Source organism: Corvus kubaryi, unplaced genomic scaffold, assembly GCF_017639235.1.
Source record: "Corvus kubaryi isolate FWS band 111438036 unplaced genomic scaffold, C.kubaryi_AGA036_p1.0 37260, whole genome shotgun sequence".
Taxonomy (NCBI): domain Eukaryota; kingdom Metazoa; phylum Chordata; class Aves; order Passeriformes; family Corvidae; genus Corvus; species Corvus kubaryi.
The window spans coordinates 7,285,060-7,299,667 of record NW_024581077.1 but is presented as its reverse complement, the minus strand read 5'-3'; the positions used below and the strand labels follow the sequence as shown (position 1 = coordinate 7,299,667).

The 14,608-nt window shown below is 42.5% G+C and overlaps 1 protein-coding gene across 3 annotated transcripts in view; it reads right to left on the bottom strand.

Moving 5' to 3' along the window:
- Window positions 1-11,643: 11,643 nt before the first annotated feature.
- The window catches only part of GUCY2F (guanylate cyclase 2F, retinal), a 42,406-nt gene continuing 39,441 nt past the window's right edge, over window positions 11,644-14,608 (bottom strand). For 2 of the 3 annotated variants that reach the window (XM_042024228.1, XM_042024226.1), the window contains one exon: window positions 11,644-14,542. In XM_042024228.1, coding sequence (XP_041880162.1) covers window positions 14,404-14,542 — 139 coding nt within the window. In that variant the 3' untranslated portion in view covers window positions 11,644-14,403. The remainder of the gene's footprint in view (window positions 14,543-14,608) is intronic. The other variant, XM_042024227.1, reaches the window with a different exon arrangement.

The following is a 14,608-nucleotide window of genomic DNA, read 5'->3' as shown; positions in this document are numbered from 1 at the left end:
CCTCTGCCACAGGTTACTGTTCATTCTCTTTAGCACACCAGCTCCTCACAAGGTTACTTCAGATCTGCACCATACTGGGACATTCAAGATGAAAATGTCTACAGATGTGAAAGATTTGGTTTGTTAAATGTCACAGTAAGTACATTTGTATGTGTTACTGCAATAAGAATGTAACAAGGATAATCAATTTAAAAGTAATGTGTACATTATGGCAAAGAAGTAAACAATAGTGATACATGTTTGTAATTGTATCATGTATGATAATGAACATGTATAGCTGTATATGCATATTTTTTAAAGGCCAAATGATTTAACAATTAGTAAGTGAACTATTTGTCATTGACTTGTCTTGGCAACAGAAGCAGATCTGGAGGAGTTCACTTGTGTACAGCAGCTCCAAAACCTTATTGAGGACCTGAGAATAGCACTTACACAGGACATAGGTGGTCCAAAAAATACAGCACACTATCAACGAGTGAGAATGTGGTCTGAAAACTCCAACAACCCTGTACTGTGCCTAAACTAGCAGTCCACTCTAGCTCTATCTTGTGGCACTGTACCTCATGACTATGGCCATGCTATTTGGTTTGGAATCAGCTCAACACTGATGTGTTGATGTACATCTCCCACCCAAGCTGCACCTCCCCTCAGGTGGGACTGACAGAGGGAGGTCACCAAAGAGATATTGTCTCCCCTCCTGTAATCACACCAGGGCAACCTGATGGCCAACTCAATGTCACAGCAGCCAAGCCTGGAGGATGTCTGCATCCATGCTGCTTGGAGACAGGGGCCAGTTGTATTTTCCAGGTGGTGCATGGCTAGATAAAGGAAAATAGCCTGTCACAGAACAGATAGGAACTCTCCTGACAATGAGTTTCAGATTTATAGGGAAACAGAAGAAATTATTCACCCAGATGCTGCTGTTGTTACATCTCTATCTCTGGTGTGGGGGCTGCAGAATCCTGGGTCAACCATTGGCTGATAACCAGTGACACCTGAGTGCTGATGCTTCTCCAGTTAACATCTCTCCCACTAAAGGTATCTCTCCCAGGGAGTGATCCCTGGCTGGACCCATACAGACCTGTCCCATCTCTAGAGCAAGTTGACTACTTCCAGGTGTGTATCACTCAGATATCTAACTCTGGGTGGTTCCCCCACAACCCTCAATTTGTTTTTTCACTGATAGCTTTCTTTCAGAATACCTTGAATACTGTGGGGACAGCGTCCAAATCTGCTGCAGAATAGTGTGGGAGGACTGTGTGGAGCAGCAGCGACCAAACCTGATGCAGGCCCTGAAGGAAACCTCAGAACTACACCCAGCTTGGAGGGAACAAGCTGGTTTTGTGGGAAAAGGTAGCCTTGGGAGAGCTAACCCTCAGTGGGATTGACTCTGGGCAGCTGGGTTATGTGACAGCATCGATGCACCCAAGCGTACCCCATGAAAGAACCTGAGGTTATGAGGAGGGACACCACACCCTGAACACTTGTAGGATCTTGCCACCAAAGCTGCTTACAAGCACCAGTCCTGTGACAATCTGTGCTGGTACCTGCCATGCAGAAATCCTACATGCCTCCATACTGAGGCAGCAGGATGTGGCAACCAGCAGGATGTGGCAACCAACTTTTTTTAAGTGTGTCCCACTTAAAAAAAAAGTGCCACAGGTTCAGTTCTGGTCACCCAAAGTCAACCTTGGGCCCTCTCCTTCCCTTGTAAGTGTCACGCGATTCCCACTCTTCTGTGGGAGAGGGGAACAGGCTTGGTTGGTGGGGCTGGCATGGGGACAGGCAGTAGTGCAGGAACAGAAAGAAAAATTCCCAGCTCCCTAGGTGCTCCAAGACACCACTGCCAGTAAAAGCATCATTATCTTGAGCCTTATTATTATTGAGCATTATCTAGACCTTAGCCCTGTTGCTTTTTTAGAAATTACACTTAAAAAAAAAAAAGGAAACCAGCCAGGAAGAGAAGAACTGGCTGGTTTTAATAACTTGCAAAAGATTAGAAGTTGACCATGTGCTCACCTCACAGTTAAAATAAGTCATGTCTTGTCAACAAGATGTCCATCTTTAATTATAAATTGTATTTTCCCAGCCTGAACAAAGTTTGATATTTATGCTCCATTTCCTCCAGCTTTGATTATAGTCCCTTCTCTTTAAAAAACAGATGAGGAACTAGAGCTTTGCTCTGGCTGCTCTTTTTGTGTTTCTGCTGCTGTTGAGGGAAGTTTGTTGCACAGATGATGCTTCACGCACTGGTGCTGATGCTGGTGGTGAGCAGAAGAGTGAAGTTGTCCTGATCACCAGGTCAGCTGTGACTCCTGTTCCAACTCAGCCCTCATCATATGGTGCCTGCAAGTCTCAGGAACTGTGACATTTTTGAACTCAAAGAAGATGTTGCTCTTGGCGTTTCCCCAGACTGGATTTGTGTCAGTCCCCTTTGGTACCAACCATAACCTTCCTCAGGACCACACGGCAGGGTGAAAATACGTGTCCAGTTCTGCTGGGACACTCCACACTCACCAAGCCAGATGTGACCAGCCACGAAGGATTTAGCTGCGACCATGTTATGACACAGTGATCTGAAGGATGGACAAAGTTCTGGCTCATCTGGTTAATCTTGGGTGCCAGGGTCCTCAAGCACTTCTTGATACCTAGACAGACAGTGCCAGAACATTGAACAAGAAAGCAAAATGCACATAATGGTGCAAAAAGGCATTAATGGAACCCTTGAGAGATGTTATACATCACTTGGAGTCGCAGATATTGTGGAAACTCCCAGCATAAGCAGGTATCGCCACAGGATATAGATGGGGTGACTTTGGTGATAAGGGTTTTCTGCAGAGTCTTCTGAGAGAAGGTAGCACAAATAAGTTGGGGAGAAAACAATGCTTGTTGGGGGGGAGCTGCTGGGGCTCATGGTAGTGAGGCAGTAGGAGAAAAAAGAGAGGGAAACCATGTGGGGAAACTCCAAGACAAGTAAACTGATATGACAGGAGCTACAGAGAGTCTCAAAATTTTGGGGGGTTGAAATGGTGCAAATAGAATTTGTGTTTATGTTATGGTGGGCCAAAACAATCTCTGGCTTTATTTTCCAGACCCCATGGTCCTCAGACATGCACCATTGTTCAGTGAGACTTTGAGGCATGGCTTGCAAGCAAAGTCAATAGGTGGCCGTCTCGAGAAGACAGAAATAAAGGCAGAGACTTTCTGCCTTGCACTTGCCCTGCCAGCTCTGGTGTCTGAAGGGAGCCGGCATCCTACCCTGATTTATGAAGTGTCTCTGGGTTTTTCTTGCTGTCTGCTAACTTCTCCAGGGACATCTTCTAGCCTGTGTTTGAAACATCCCAAAGCTTTACCAACAGGTTCAGGAAACTGTGCTGCATGTGACAAATCTGATTTATCTTGAATTGCAAACCAAATAAGATTGATGTGGTTTTTCTTGCAAATATTTCCTTTATCTCTGCTCTACCACTACAAAAGCAGAACAATCTATGAATCAGGTGGTGTGGAACAAGCTTCAGAACAGTTTGCTCTGTCTTCTGTGCTAATGGGGCTAAAGATCGTGTTTCTCTCTAAATCTCCTGCTTAATTTAAAATGTGTAATAGCATCCATTCTTCTTCCTTCTCCTTGTTTTCTTTTGGTTGGAGGAATGATGAAAGCTGGTCTCTCTCCCCAGCATTTTCAGTGTCTACTATTGAATCAGACCTTACAAAAATGACCCTTATCTGTCAACCACCATTTAAATAATCAATTTTCCCTTTTTGTTGTCCCTTCTTTCCACCTCTTTACTGTGTTTACTTTGGATAGGTGGTAGGTGGTGTTTTACTGTAGGGAAGCTATAATGAATGGATTACTGGCATTATATCTGTAAGGCCTTGGAACTGATCGTGATACAGCTGATCATGATACTTTTCAGCTCTTGCAGAAAAGTATTTCACAACAGTTAATGGAGAGTATGGTCTACTCTGTGTTTTGCTCCTCCTATACTGTTTTTTAGGCAAATGCTGAAAAAAAAGAAGGTTGGAATCATAATCATAGAGAGAGAAGAAATGAGTTAGAAATGCTCTATTTTTGTCATGTTCCTTAAACCCTTTGATCCTTCCCACAGCCCCTTGATCCATCACTACGTCATCACTTACTGAAATCACGGAGGTTTTTTATAGCCTGCAGTGGGATTCTGGGTTATTTCCAAAACGTCTTTGCTTACTGCTCACTGTGTTGGCTTTTCTTGAATAATCTAACTCCCACCCCCAATGATATGACTTGGACTTCTTTTTTGCATGAAGAAAAAATATTGAAACCCTTACTTAATTCCTTTGTGGCAATTGCTGAGCTACAATCATACATCATGAGAGTTCCTGTGTGCAGTGTTTTAGGTGGAACATGCTGCTGGAGGAGAAAGGTACGTGTATCATCTAACAACCCCTCTGAACCAAATGATGAAGCAAGGGATACACTGGGAGACACAGACAGATATTGAAGTTATTTCAGTGGAGACAGAAAGCAGACATAAGGCAGCAATCGAAAGGAAAAAATCCTGCTCATCTATTTCTTTGATTTTTCAAAACACTGTAAATGTAATTTGCTTCTGAGCATCTCCTTCTAGATTTCAGAAGTATGGTGCACCTCAGATAAAACTTTGAATCCTGTGTGTGGGCTACATTTCCAGAAAGTTTAGTGCATTGAATGGTGAAATATGGGGAACACAGAAGCACAGACAATTATGCTCAAACATGTATCACCTGCCTCCTGCCAAGCCCAGGTAGAAGTAGTGATGGCATTGAAGAGCTGAGTAAACTCCTGGTCTCCTTTTCCTCATAAAAACTTGTAACTCCAGAATGATGTCATAGGTGAAAAAGATGAGCTATATTCCATCAAACATAGACAGCTGGGACCTATCAAATGAGCCACTGATCTTGATATCCTCCACAGCTCAGGGAGGGAAATGAAAGCCTGTCTTGCTCATGATTCATCTAATTGTCCAGCAGATGAGTCACCTTCACAAGCTCTGACTTTCGCTTGTGAGGACGAAGGGACTGGTGCGTGACTACTGCAGACATAGATTCAGAATTAAGGGAAATGAATCCCTCCTGTCATCAGGAAACAGAGAACTGGTTTCTTCTGATGGTTGTGACTATACATCCTGCTGGTATAAATCCCAGTTTTCCAGCCCAGGCTGGACATAACAATCCCCTAAAATACTTTCCAGATTTCCTTGAGTGAAGACACTTGGGGATGGTATTACAGGATGTGCTACAAACATTATAAGTGATTCTGCCATTCTGTTGTTGCTTTGAGGGTCTGGCATCCATTATCCCATTGAACAAAGCCCTGAACAGGATTCCTTCCCTGAGGGGCCTCTCTACCCCCATAAACTTTCATCTGCTTGTACACAATTGTAGAGATCTTTGTTAAGAAATTGGGATGAAGCTTCTGGGTAAGACTGTACGCCTCCTTTCCTCCTCAGGTCAAGGGCACTGGGTTTTAGACAACGATCCTTATGGATCTCATGACCCATCATATCTAGGAGGTCTGTCTGTGCCATATCGAAAGAGGTATATGCTTCTAAGGATTTGCTCTCTGGCATCAAGAGTTAGGTATTTTTATCCTCTCCATAGCTTGAGTGAAAAGAGAAGCCCTTCTTTGCTCATTGCACCTTTCCAAAAGGTCCTAGGGCTCAGTACTGTGAGAGTAGATACACTGGTTCATATCAACATTGCTAGATTTAGATCTCAGTTAAACAAACAAAACAAAAACTAGCCATCACACTGTGAAATATGAAGTAGTTGTAAGGGTTGACATTCAGGGCAAAAACATTTTAGCAGGGCCTGTTGCAGTAGAACAAGGGGAAATGGTTTTAAACTAAAAGGTGGTTGGTTTAGGTATTAGGAGGGAGTTTTTTACGAGGAAGGTGGTGAAACACTGTCACAGGTTGCCCAGAAAAGTCCTGGAAACATTCAAGGCCAGGCTGGACAGGGCTCTGAGCCACCAGATGCAGCTGAAAATGTCCCTGCTAATTGCAGGAGGAGTGGACTAGATGACTTGGAATGGTTTCTTCCAGCCCAAACTGTTCTATGATTCTATGATTCTATGATAAGAAAGTCATTGGAGATGGTCAAAGAAAACATTGGTGATATCTTTCTGGCCGCTGAGCAATTTGTTCATTGACATGTGCAGGGACGCACAGGACAATTGATATTCATACTCTTTGCCTGCCCTCTGGTGGTGAACGGCTGCTGCTTAATTGTATGCATACGAATATATTTCTATGTACATGTAAGCTCATTATGCATTGACATATACAGAATAAAATGCTTGCATCTGAATTGAACCTTGAATTTGAATGTTACAGATGCAAGCAGTAGTTAACTACTGCCATTGGCTGTGGCTGATCTTCTTAGTGCTGAAGATTTTCCTGTGATTGTGCTAAAATTTAATTCAATTAGAGTATTTCAGAATGAAAATAATAGGAGTTAGAGTGGAAGATTTTCTCCAGCTCAAGAGACCAGCAAGGTCTTCATGTGTCCTTTTCCTCTCTATAAATACTCTGCAGAAACTGTGTGAGCTGTACAAAATCAAGAGCAAAAGGTTTTTCCAGGACCAGTTCTTATAGCAAATAAGGGACAACAAAAAAATAACTGCCACAGTATGGATGTTCCTTTTCCTACACAATGCCAATCTGAGATAGCAGGAGGTCACGGAGAGAATGGCAAAAACTCAGAAGACATGCAGTCACAGAATCACAAAATATTTGGAGTTGGAAAGAGTCCAGAAGGCCATTGAGTCTGATTCAGGGATCAAACCCACAGCCTTGGCATTATTAGCACCATGCACTAACCAGCTGATCTAATCTCAGTACTCCTTCACCTTTTGTGAGGTTTCTTTAGGTTTAGCAAGGATTCGTCGTATTTCCACTCATTTTCCCTTGTAGCTGCAAAGAGCAGAAGGGTTTGCCATGCAGCCCTTCACAGCTCCTAGAAATCTGTCCAGCACCTGGACATGAGATGGTGAGGATAAATGCATTCAGCACTGCAGCTTTCAGGACTTACACAAAATACAAGAGGTATTGGCTGAATGCAGTGTTCCAGCCTTTTCTCTTTGGATGACCTATTGCAGTGGGAAGGGCAGCAAAGGGGATATTCATATTGATGGGCTTTGTATATGTCCAGATGGAAGTGAAACAGAAAAACTTCCCATTAACACCTTAATTCACCACTCAGTGCTTCCAAGTGAAACTACAGATTTCCCCTCAGAGCAAGGGAGAACAGCCTTCAGTTCTTGGAGCCCTTGAGATCTGCAAGACCTTCTGCAGATTATGATAATGATGATGATGATTATACATTTGCCTTGGAATTTGTTTTGAAGTTATGTGCATGGATGGGCACACTATGTCTCTGGATCCCTGTAGCATTAGGCAACATAGGTATGATGTCCACAGTCGCAGGCTCCCCAGGGATGTGGCCACAGCATCCCCTGGTCCTTTTCTGCTGGGCAGTTTTCCAGCCACTCTTCCCGCAGCCTTTAGCACTGCCTGGAGTTGCTGCAATCAAAGTGCAGGACCTGGCACCTGGCCTTGTTGAACATCATGCAATTGGCCTTGACCCATGGATCCAGCCAGTCCAGACCGCTCTGCACAGCCCTCCTGCCCTCCAGCAGATCAACACTCCCACCCAACTTTGCGTCATCTGTGAACTTACTGAGGGCGCCCTCGATCCCCTTGCCCAGAATATTGATATAGATATTAAGAGGGACTGACCCAAATACTGAGCCTTGGGAAACACCATCTGTGACCAGCTGGGTTTAACTCCATTCACCACCACACTCTGGGCTTGGCCAGCCAGCCAGTTTTCCACAGAGAGATGAGTACATCTGTCCAAGCCATGAGCAGCCAGTTTCACCAAGGGAATGTTCTGTAAAACAGTGTCAATTGCTTTACTGAAACCTAGATAGACAATGCAAAGCTGGTTCTTCTTAATGCTTAAGGCCTCCCATTATTCCAGGTATGGGGAATGATTTGGTAGAGGTCTCACAGGATATGAAAACTACTGCCCTAGCAGAGCTGGTGGACTCCCCATCTGGGGAGATTCTTCACTCAGTTCCTTTCCACCTGCCCACCTTCTGCTGGTTGGTTCCTCTCCACAAACACCAGTGTTGGAGAGTCTGTACCCATCCCAGTATCAGCCACAAGGACAAAAGTATAGCAGGAGGGATGGAGAGGAGAAGGTTTTCAGGCTGATCCCTCTCCTCCATAGCTTGAGAAGTGGAGCTCCCTCTGTCACCCTGCAGATTGGACCCAAGCCTTGGACCCACCATGAGTCAGGTCATATTTTCCTTTTGTCCTGACTGTGTTGCAGTCCTGACAGATGCAGTCAGGCAGAGGAACCTTGATGACACAAATAAATGAATAAACTTTGAATCAACTTTGAATCAACTTTGAATCCATGAATAAACTTTGGCACCTTATTTGGATAACAACCTGCGGTTGTTACCTCCAGTGCTTTCTATTTGCTGATGGTGTTTGGGGAGCCAAGAGTTACAGATTTGGCTGGGCAGGCAGTCACCTCCTCAGGGAGCCCACACAAGTAGGTTAAACAAAAGCTTTATTTCCACACAGTGCCAAGATTATACAGACAGCTCAACACAAGGATTGGAAAGGAATGCTGTGCTCCTGTCACGCTTTTTTATTGCAAACAGCCCTGAGTCACAAAATACATGCTCAGAGCAGAGCTTGGCCTTCCTTTAAAATCGGAAGTGTTCAGATTAAGAGTTTTTAGATTTTTCCTTTAAAGCAATAATGAACCAAAGCAGAGATTACATGCAGGGGAAGTAAAAGCAATTTTTTACAGCACCAGACTCTCCATCCATGAGACAGCAGAAGAAATGTTCAGTAAGCCATGGTTATTAAAGCAGTTAATTGCAGCACATCTGCCATCAGATATTATTCTGTGATGTTCAGACAGTGAATTTCTTCCGGTGAGAAAATACCTCAAGGCCGGACATTTAGGCCTGCAGAGTCTTTTTGCTTGCCTTCTTTTCCTGCCCACGTTTTTCTGACTAGTGTGGAGAAAGGTCAGTATGTTTCCTGCAGGATTTCAATATTTTGCAATGCTATTTCTGTTCCAGCTTTTGAGCAGAAAAAAACAAAAATAAAGGAGGAAATTGTATGTGGAGATTGGAGCTGAGACACTTGCCTCCAGGGTTGCTTTGGAATCAATAGCCCAGCAGATGGGCAGCTGAGGTGTCTGGTGAACAAACTGTCTGAAAACCAGACCATTTTCCACTTGAAAACTGCAGAATGTTTTCAATTTGACAAATTTTAGCAACAATAGAAAAAAAAGGCTCCAGCTCTTAATAAATGCCTTCTGTTCAAGGCCAGCTGGGATTTCATACATGGTTTTGCAGTTTTCATCTGGGCATCAGGCCTGTGTGGATTTAACATATTTCAGCATTAGTCCTTGGCCCAGAATCACTTTATCCTGAGCTTCTCTGCATATGTTATTGAACATGTTTCAGACACCTAGTTTTGTGAAAATGAGTGTATTTACTTACATCATCTGGTTTTTTTTTTACTGTGCCTGAAGTCTGTGCTATCAAGTCTGGGTCCTGGACAGCCCCAAGTTGAGAAGAGAAAATGGCAAAAGGGGGGTTTAATTCCTTTGAATAAAATAACTATAATGTGTCAATGAAAACAGTCGATAAAAGAGAACCATCTGATAAAATTTTTCTTGACTAAAGAGGTCCTGTGCAGGAAAGGATGATGTTTTGCACCAAGTAATGAGAGTGAAGGGGAAATGTCATGGATCAGGACAGGTGTGGAGTAAGGAAACAAAGCAAAGAATTGCTTTATCAGGATGCATTGTGTGACAATTTTGGGGGTGGTTCTCAAAGTCCCTCCACTGGGTCCTGTGCTGTTTAGCAGAATTTAGGGATGCTCAGGGAAGGAAGGAGAGCCATGGGATGCTGACATCTGCAAATATTGTGAAGTCGGGCTTCTGAAGAATTGTGAGAAACTCTAGTGAATGAGGAAAAAGCTGGTAGATGAAATTTAACACCAACAGCTGTAAAGTAATGAGCATCAGAGGAAAAGCATTATGTGCTTCTTACACTGCACAGAACATGGATTCTGGTTTCTTCAGGTCAGGGAACACTCTCCTGTGGTCATTTCAGGAAGGCTAGAGGAGTACCCTGGTATGGGATGAATACAGAAAAGCTTCCCCTGCTCACCTGTCTCAGTAATTGCTGGCCTAGGAGCACTGTGTGTTGCAGCACACCCTGCAGCTGCAGGAGGCTGGAGGAGAGGACTGCAATCACTCAGGGTCTGGAAATAATCCTTAGTGCAATGACTCTCTTCATTTTGGGAGGTCTGTTTCAACTCTATGTGCTAACCCAACTTCCCTGTACATCAAACTCTCTGTCTCCTACAGCTGACCTAGCAATCTTGTAGCACTTCATCAGGCTGGGTTTTACCTGTAAGGGCTTTCTCTAACACCACCATTTCACACAGCTTCAGTTTGTGCATGAAGAGCTGCAGTACCTCTGCCTTCTCCCATGTATTCTTTTACTCTGATCACTCTCTACAACTACTTCAAAGGAAGCTGTATCCAGCTGGGGGTCAACCTTTTTTCCCAGATAAAAAGCAATAGGACAAGAGGAAATGGCATCAAGTTTCACTAGGAGAGGTTCAGATAGGGTATTAGGAAATAATCCTTCACTGAAAGGGTTGTCAAACATTGGAATAGGGAAGTGTGGAGTCACCATCCCTGGAGGTATTTCAAAGACAGTAGACGTGGCTCTTGAGGACATGGTCTAGTGTGGTCTTGGCAGTGTTGGGTTAATGTTTGGATTTGATGACCTTAGAGGTCTTTTCCAACCTAAATGATTCTATGATGAAATTCCATGACATAATTCAAGCCATTATTTTTAACACAGATGAGGCAAGTGATGAGGGCCACACTAGGGCTTTCAGGCATGGCTGAAGGGGAATGAAAGGGTGTGTGGCTACAGCAGTAGGTAATCCTTATCCCTCCTTCACCAGTGATGCATCCATCTGATGACCACTGTGTGTGAGCAGGTAGATAAAAGGGTAGGAGTCTGCCTGTGCACAGGACCTTGCCAGACCATGTTCATTGTATGGATAGAAAGGCACAAGTTGATGTGATGTCTCTCATGCATTTATTTGATTCATTGCTGGTGAGAGGATGGAATCGCAGGATCACAGAATTATCGAGGGATTACTTACCCTCAGCTCTACCCCTGCATTCACATGGCTGTATTTCTAAACCCCAGAGAAGCATCTTCATATTTTTTAATGAGAAATGTGCTGTGGGGAATGATATTGCCCCCTCCTCCCATTAACATCTGTTATGGGAAACTTTCCCAGACCTGGGCCATTGCAGCTGTTTGGGCACTCATCCACGCTGTGGTTGCTCCCTATTTTTCTTGGATTCTTCTGTATCTTCTCTGTCTGACTGTCTTGCCACTGGCTTGTGTATCTTGAGACCTGTTTTTAAATTATTGTGTAATCCAGTGAATATGTGAACGGGGGTCTCCATATGTGCCTTATCTTCAAAAGGAGATGAAAAGTAAGCTGAGAAGTCAGCTGAAGGTAAATATACAAACTAGAATGAGATTTTCAGGTGGAGGGATAGGTCTTCAATGATCTTTATTGTCTTACATTGTACATTGACTGCTAAAAATACCCTATGAAATACAAACTATATTCAGATAGCGTTTATGTTATGTAAATACATCATCTACATCTCTCAGTGGATTTGCATGATTACATGAAAATTCGCTCTATAACATTAGTGGTAAAACTTCCAGCCATCGTGTGGTAGGTTCTTGTTGATAATGGTTACTAAAATGTGTGCTTCCCTATCCAAAAATCCACCAAATGCCTTGTCCACAATCACCCGAGAAGCCTGATGTGGAGTTACAAAAATTTACATTTGCTGCTTCCAGCCCACATCTTCCTCATTACAACATACTAGCACTAGTTTTAGGAGCAAAGTAATAACATAAAAGAGAATGATACAGTAATCTTAGTTTGTATGGGAAGAAATCTCATGAGTGAACCTAAATCTGTCTACACAGAACAATACCAGGAAAATATAAATATATTTTATGTATTTCTAACAGTAGCTGTAATCACACTCAGGGATGAGTCCTTGGCCTCTTCCTGTTGAAACTAAGAGGAAAAATTACCACTGGCTTCAAAGAGAATAAAGAATTATCCTGGGATTACTAAAGTCATGCTTCTCTGCTACCCTTTCCCACAGATTTACTATCTTAATTTTTAAAAGGAATTCAAAGAATGTTGTTTATTTTAGAAGACTAGAGGCTGAAGAAAGAATTCAAAACCATGTGCAGAAGTGTGGGTGGAAATCTCGTTTCAATCATTTTCATGGAAAATTCAGGTTGACTTAACCCACTCTGCTTTGTAACAGGACAGCAATGATAAATGTTTTCCTTTTTACATGGGAAAATAGTGGAAAATACATGAATTATGCAGATTTTTTTTTATTTTAAACTCATGTTTGCACAGACCAATCCAGATAACGTCCCTCTCTGGAAACGTATGTTGAGGTGTATTGTGTCAGAATTACCTACCCCATGTCTCTTCCATAGGACTTTATTTCTGAATGAAATTTTAAACAGAGGGTGAGCACAGGGAAGAAAGTGAAGGCTTCCCTAATCCCTGTTTGACAGCTCGAGTGTTGTATGTGCCTTTTGACAGATGTCCTTCAAGGGCCAACTTCTCCCACATGGAATATCAACTCACCACTAAAAAAACAAAACCAGGTGCCACAGAGTAAAAGCTCATTATTAAAGAGCATTAAGGAATTTCCCTTCTGTTTTTGCTTTTCAGATGTTTATGCTCCAAACAGGTCTTACTTTGACAGTGCATGTTTTATACTTGATACAGTGAATTAGTTGTGCAAATGCTGTGTTCCTTAGCTTTGTGAAGCCAGACTCACCTTGTTTCATAAAGGTATTTGCAGTATTGAATGAAAATTTGCCAAATGGTTGTTGACTCTTATTTATTATCTGAATGGCAAAAATCTGTTTTGATTGGTCTGATGACAACAGTTCAAATTGAGCTTGAGAAAGGCCTCAGTGTTCTCAATTAACACCTTCTGGTGGTAATATTGATTAAATTACCATACTTGCTCTTCTCTTCAGCCTTGCAGAAGAGACAACAATTCCCAGAAGGTTGTTAGAAGCCAGATGTTGGGGATAAAAATCTTGGAAGAAGAAGGGCCCAACACCAAAATTATTTGGCTTTGAGGAAGTGTGCTCTGGTGGAAGTACCTACAGGCCAGATATTTACCATTATAGAAAACTTTTCACCCATGGGGAGGCTTACTTTATAGACAAGTGCCTTAGAGACCACTTGGAGATTGGAAAGGAAAAAGAGTGATGGGGTTTAGGCTTTGCATTGCTTTAATGATGTTCTCTTAATTCCCTCAGCCCCACTTTTGCAGGGAAAAAAAATTCATATTTTATTAGTATTTCTCAGCTAATCGAACTACATCTCAGTTTTGCAATATCTTGGTATTCCATTTTCATCTTGTTTTAGGATGAAAAGCATAAAATATCTTAGATATCCTGTATATGTGTGTGTGTGTAAAGCAAAAAAAAAGTTCTTGCTATTCAGATCTGGATTTGTAATATGACACATTTTGACATTTTGAGCAGAATCTCATTTTGGAATTTGAAACAAATATTGATTCATACCAAACTGTTTCAATTCAAAACTGTCATTTCATTTTGAAAATACCATTAAATTGGCATTTGCAGCTGAAATGTCAATTTGAAAGAAAATGTTTCAGCTTAAGTTGACATACAGGAATAAAATATTTGGATTCAAAATTTCTCTCTGTGGGAGAGTAAAAATATTTTTTGTTGTTGTCCAAAACACTTTCTTCTCAATTGCACTCATTTTCATGAAACCAGAGCTTCCCACAATACCAACAGGAAAACAACTAGTTAATGTGGAACAGTTAAACCATTTTAGCACTTGGCATTGTTGTTTGAATCCAGGCCCAAGGGCAGCTGGACTTGTTAGTGCTGCCATGCAGACCTAACTAAAATATTCTTCAAGCTCATCCTTGTGACCGTTGTGCTCATGAAGAGCTGGAACTACCATTGTCATCACCATCACTTTCCTCCCCAGTGCACCTCTCCCAAAAGCACACACATACAGCTCTGAGATGGTGCCCAGTTTCACAAGAGATGATGGTAAGGATTCATCCTCCTGCTCTGGTTCACCCTCTGCAAGAGCTAAGAGGCTTCATTAGTTATACTGCTTTGGGCTGTCTGGGGTCTAAATGGAGAGTGTGAGCTCTGTTGGACTGGCTTCAAGGTGTCCCTCCCGATCTTACTAGTTCTTTGCTGTGTTTGTCTCAGATTTCATCCTCTTCAGAACTTATTCCAGCCTCCTTCATGCTTCCCATCTCTTTAAAGTTTGCTTTTCTTAGTGTCCTCTTTGTGTTTCTCAGGACAGATTTGAATTTCCTGGTCAGTACATCTGGCCAATTGTGACTGCAAAAAAGAGAAGAGAAGAGAAGAGAAGAGAAGAGAAGAGAAGAGAAGAGAAGAGAAGAGAAG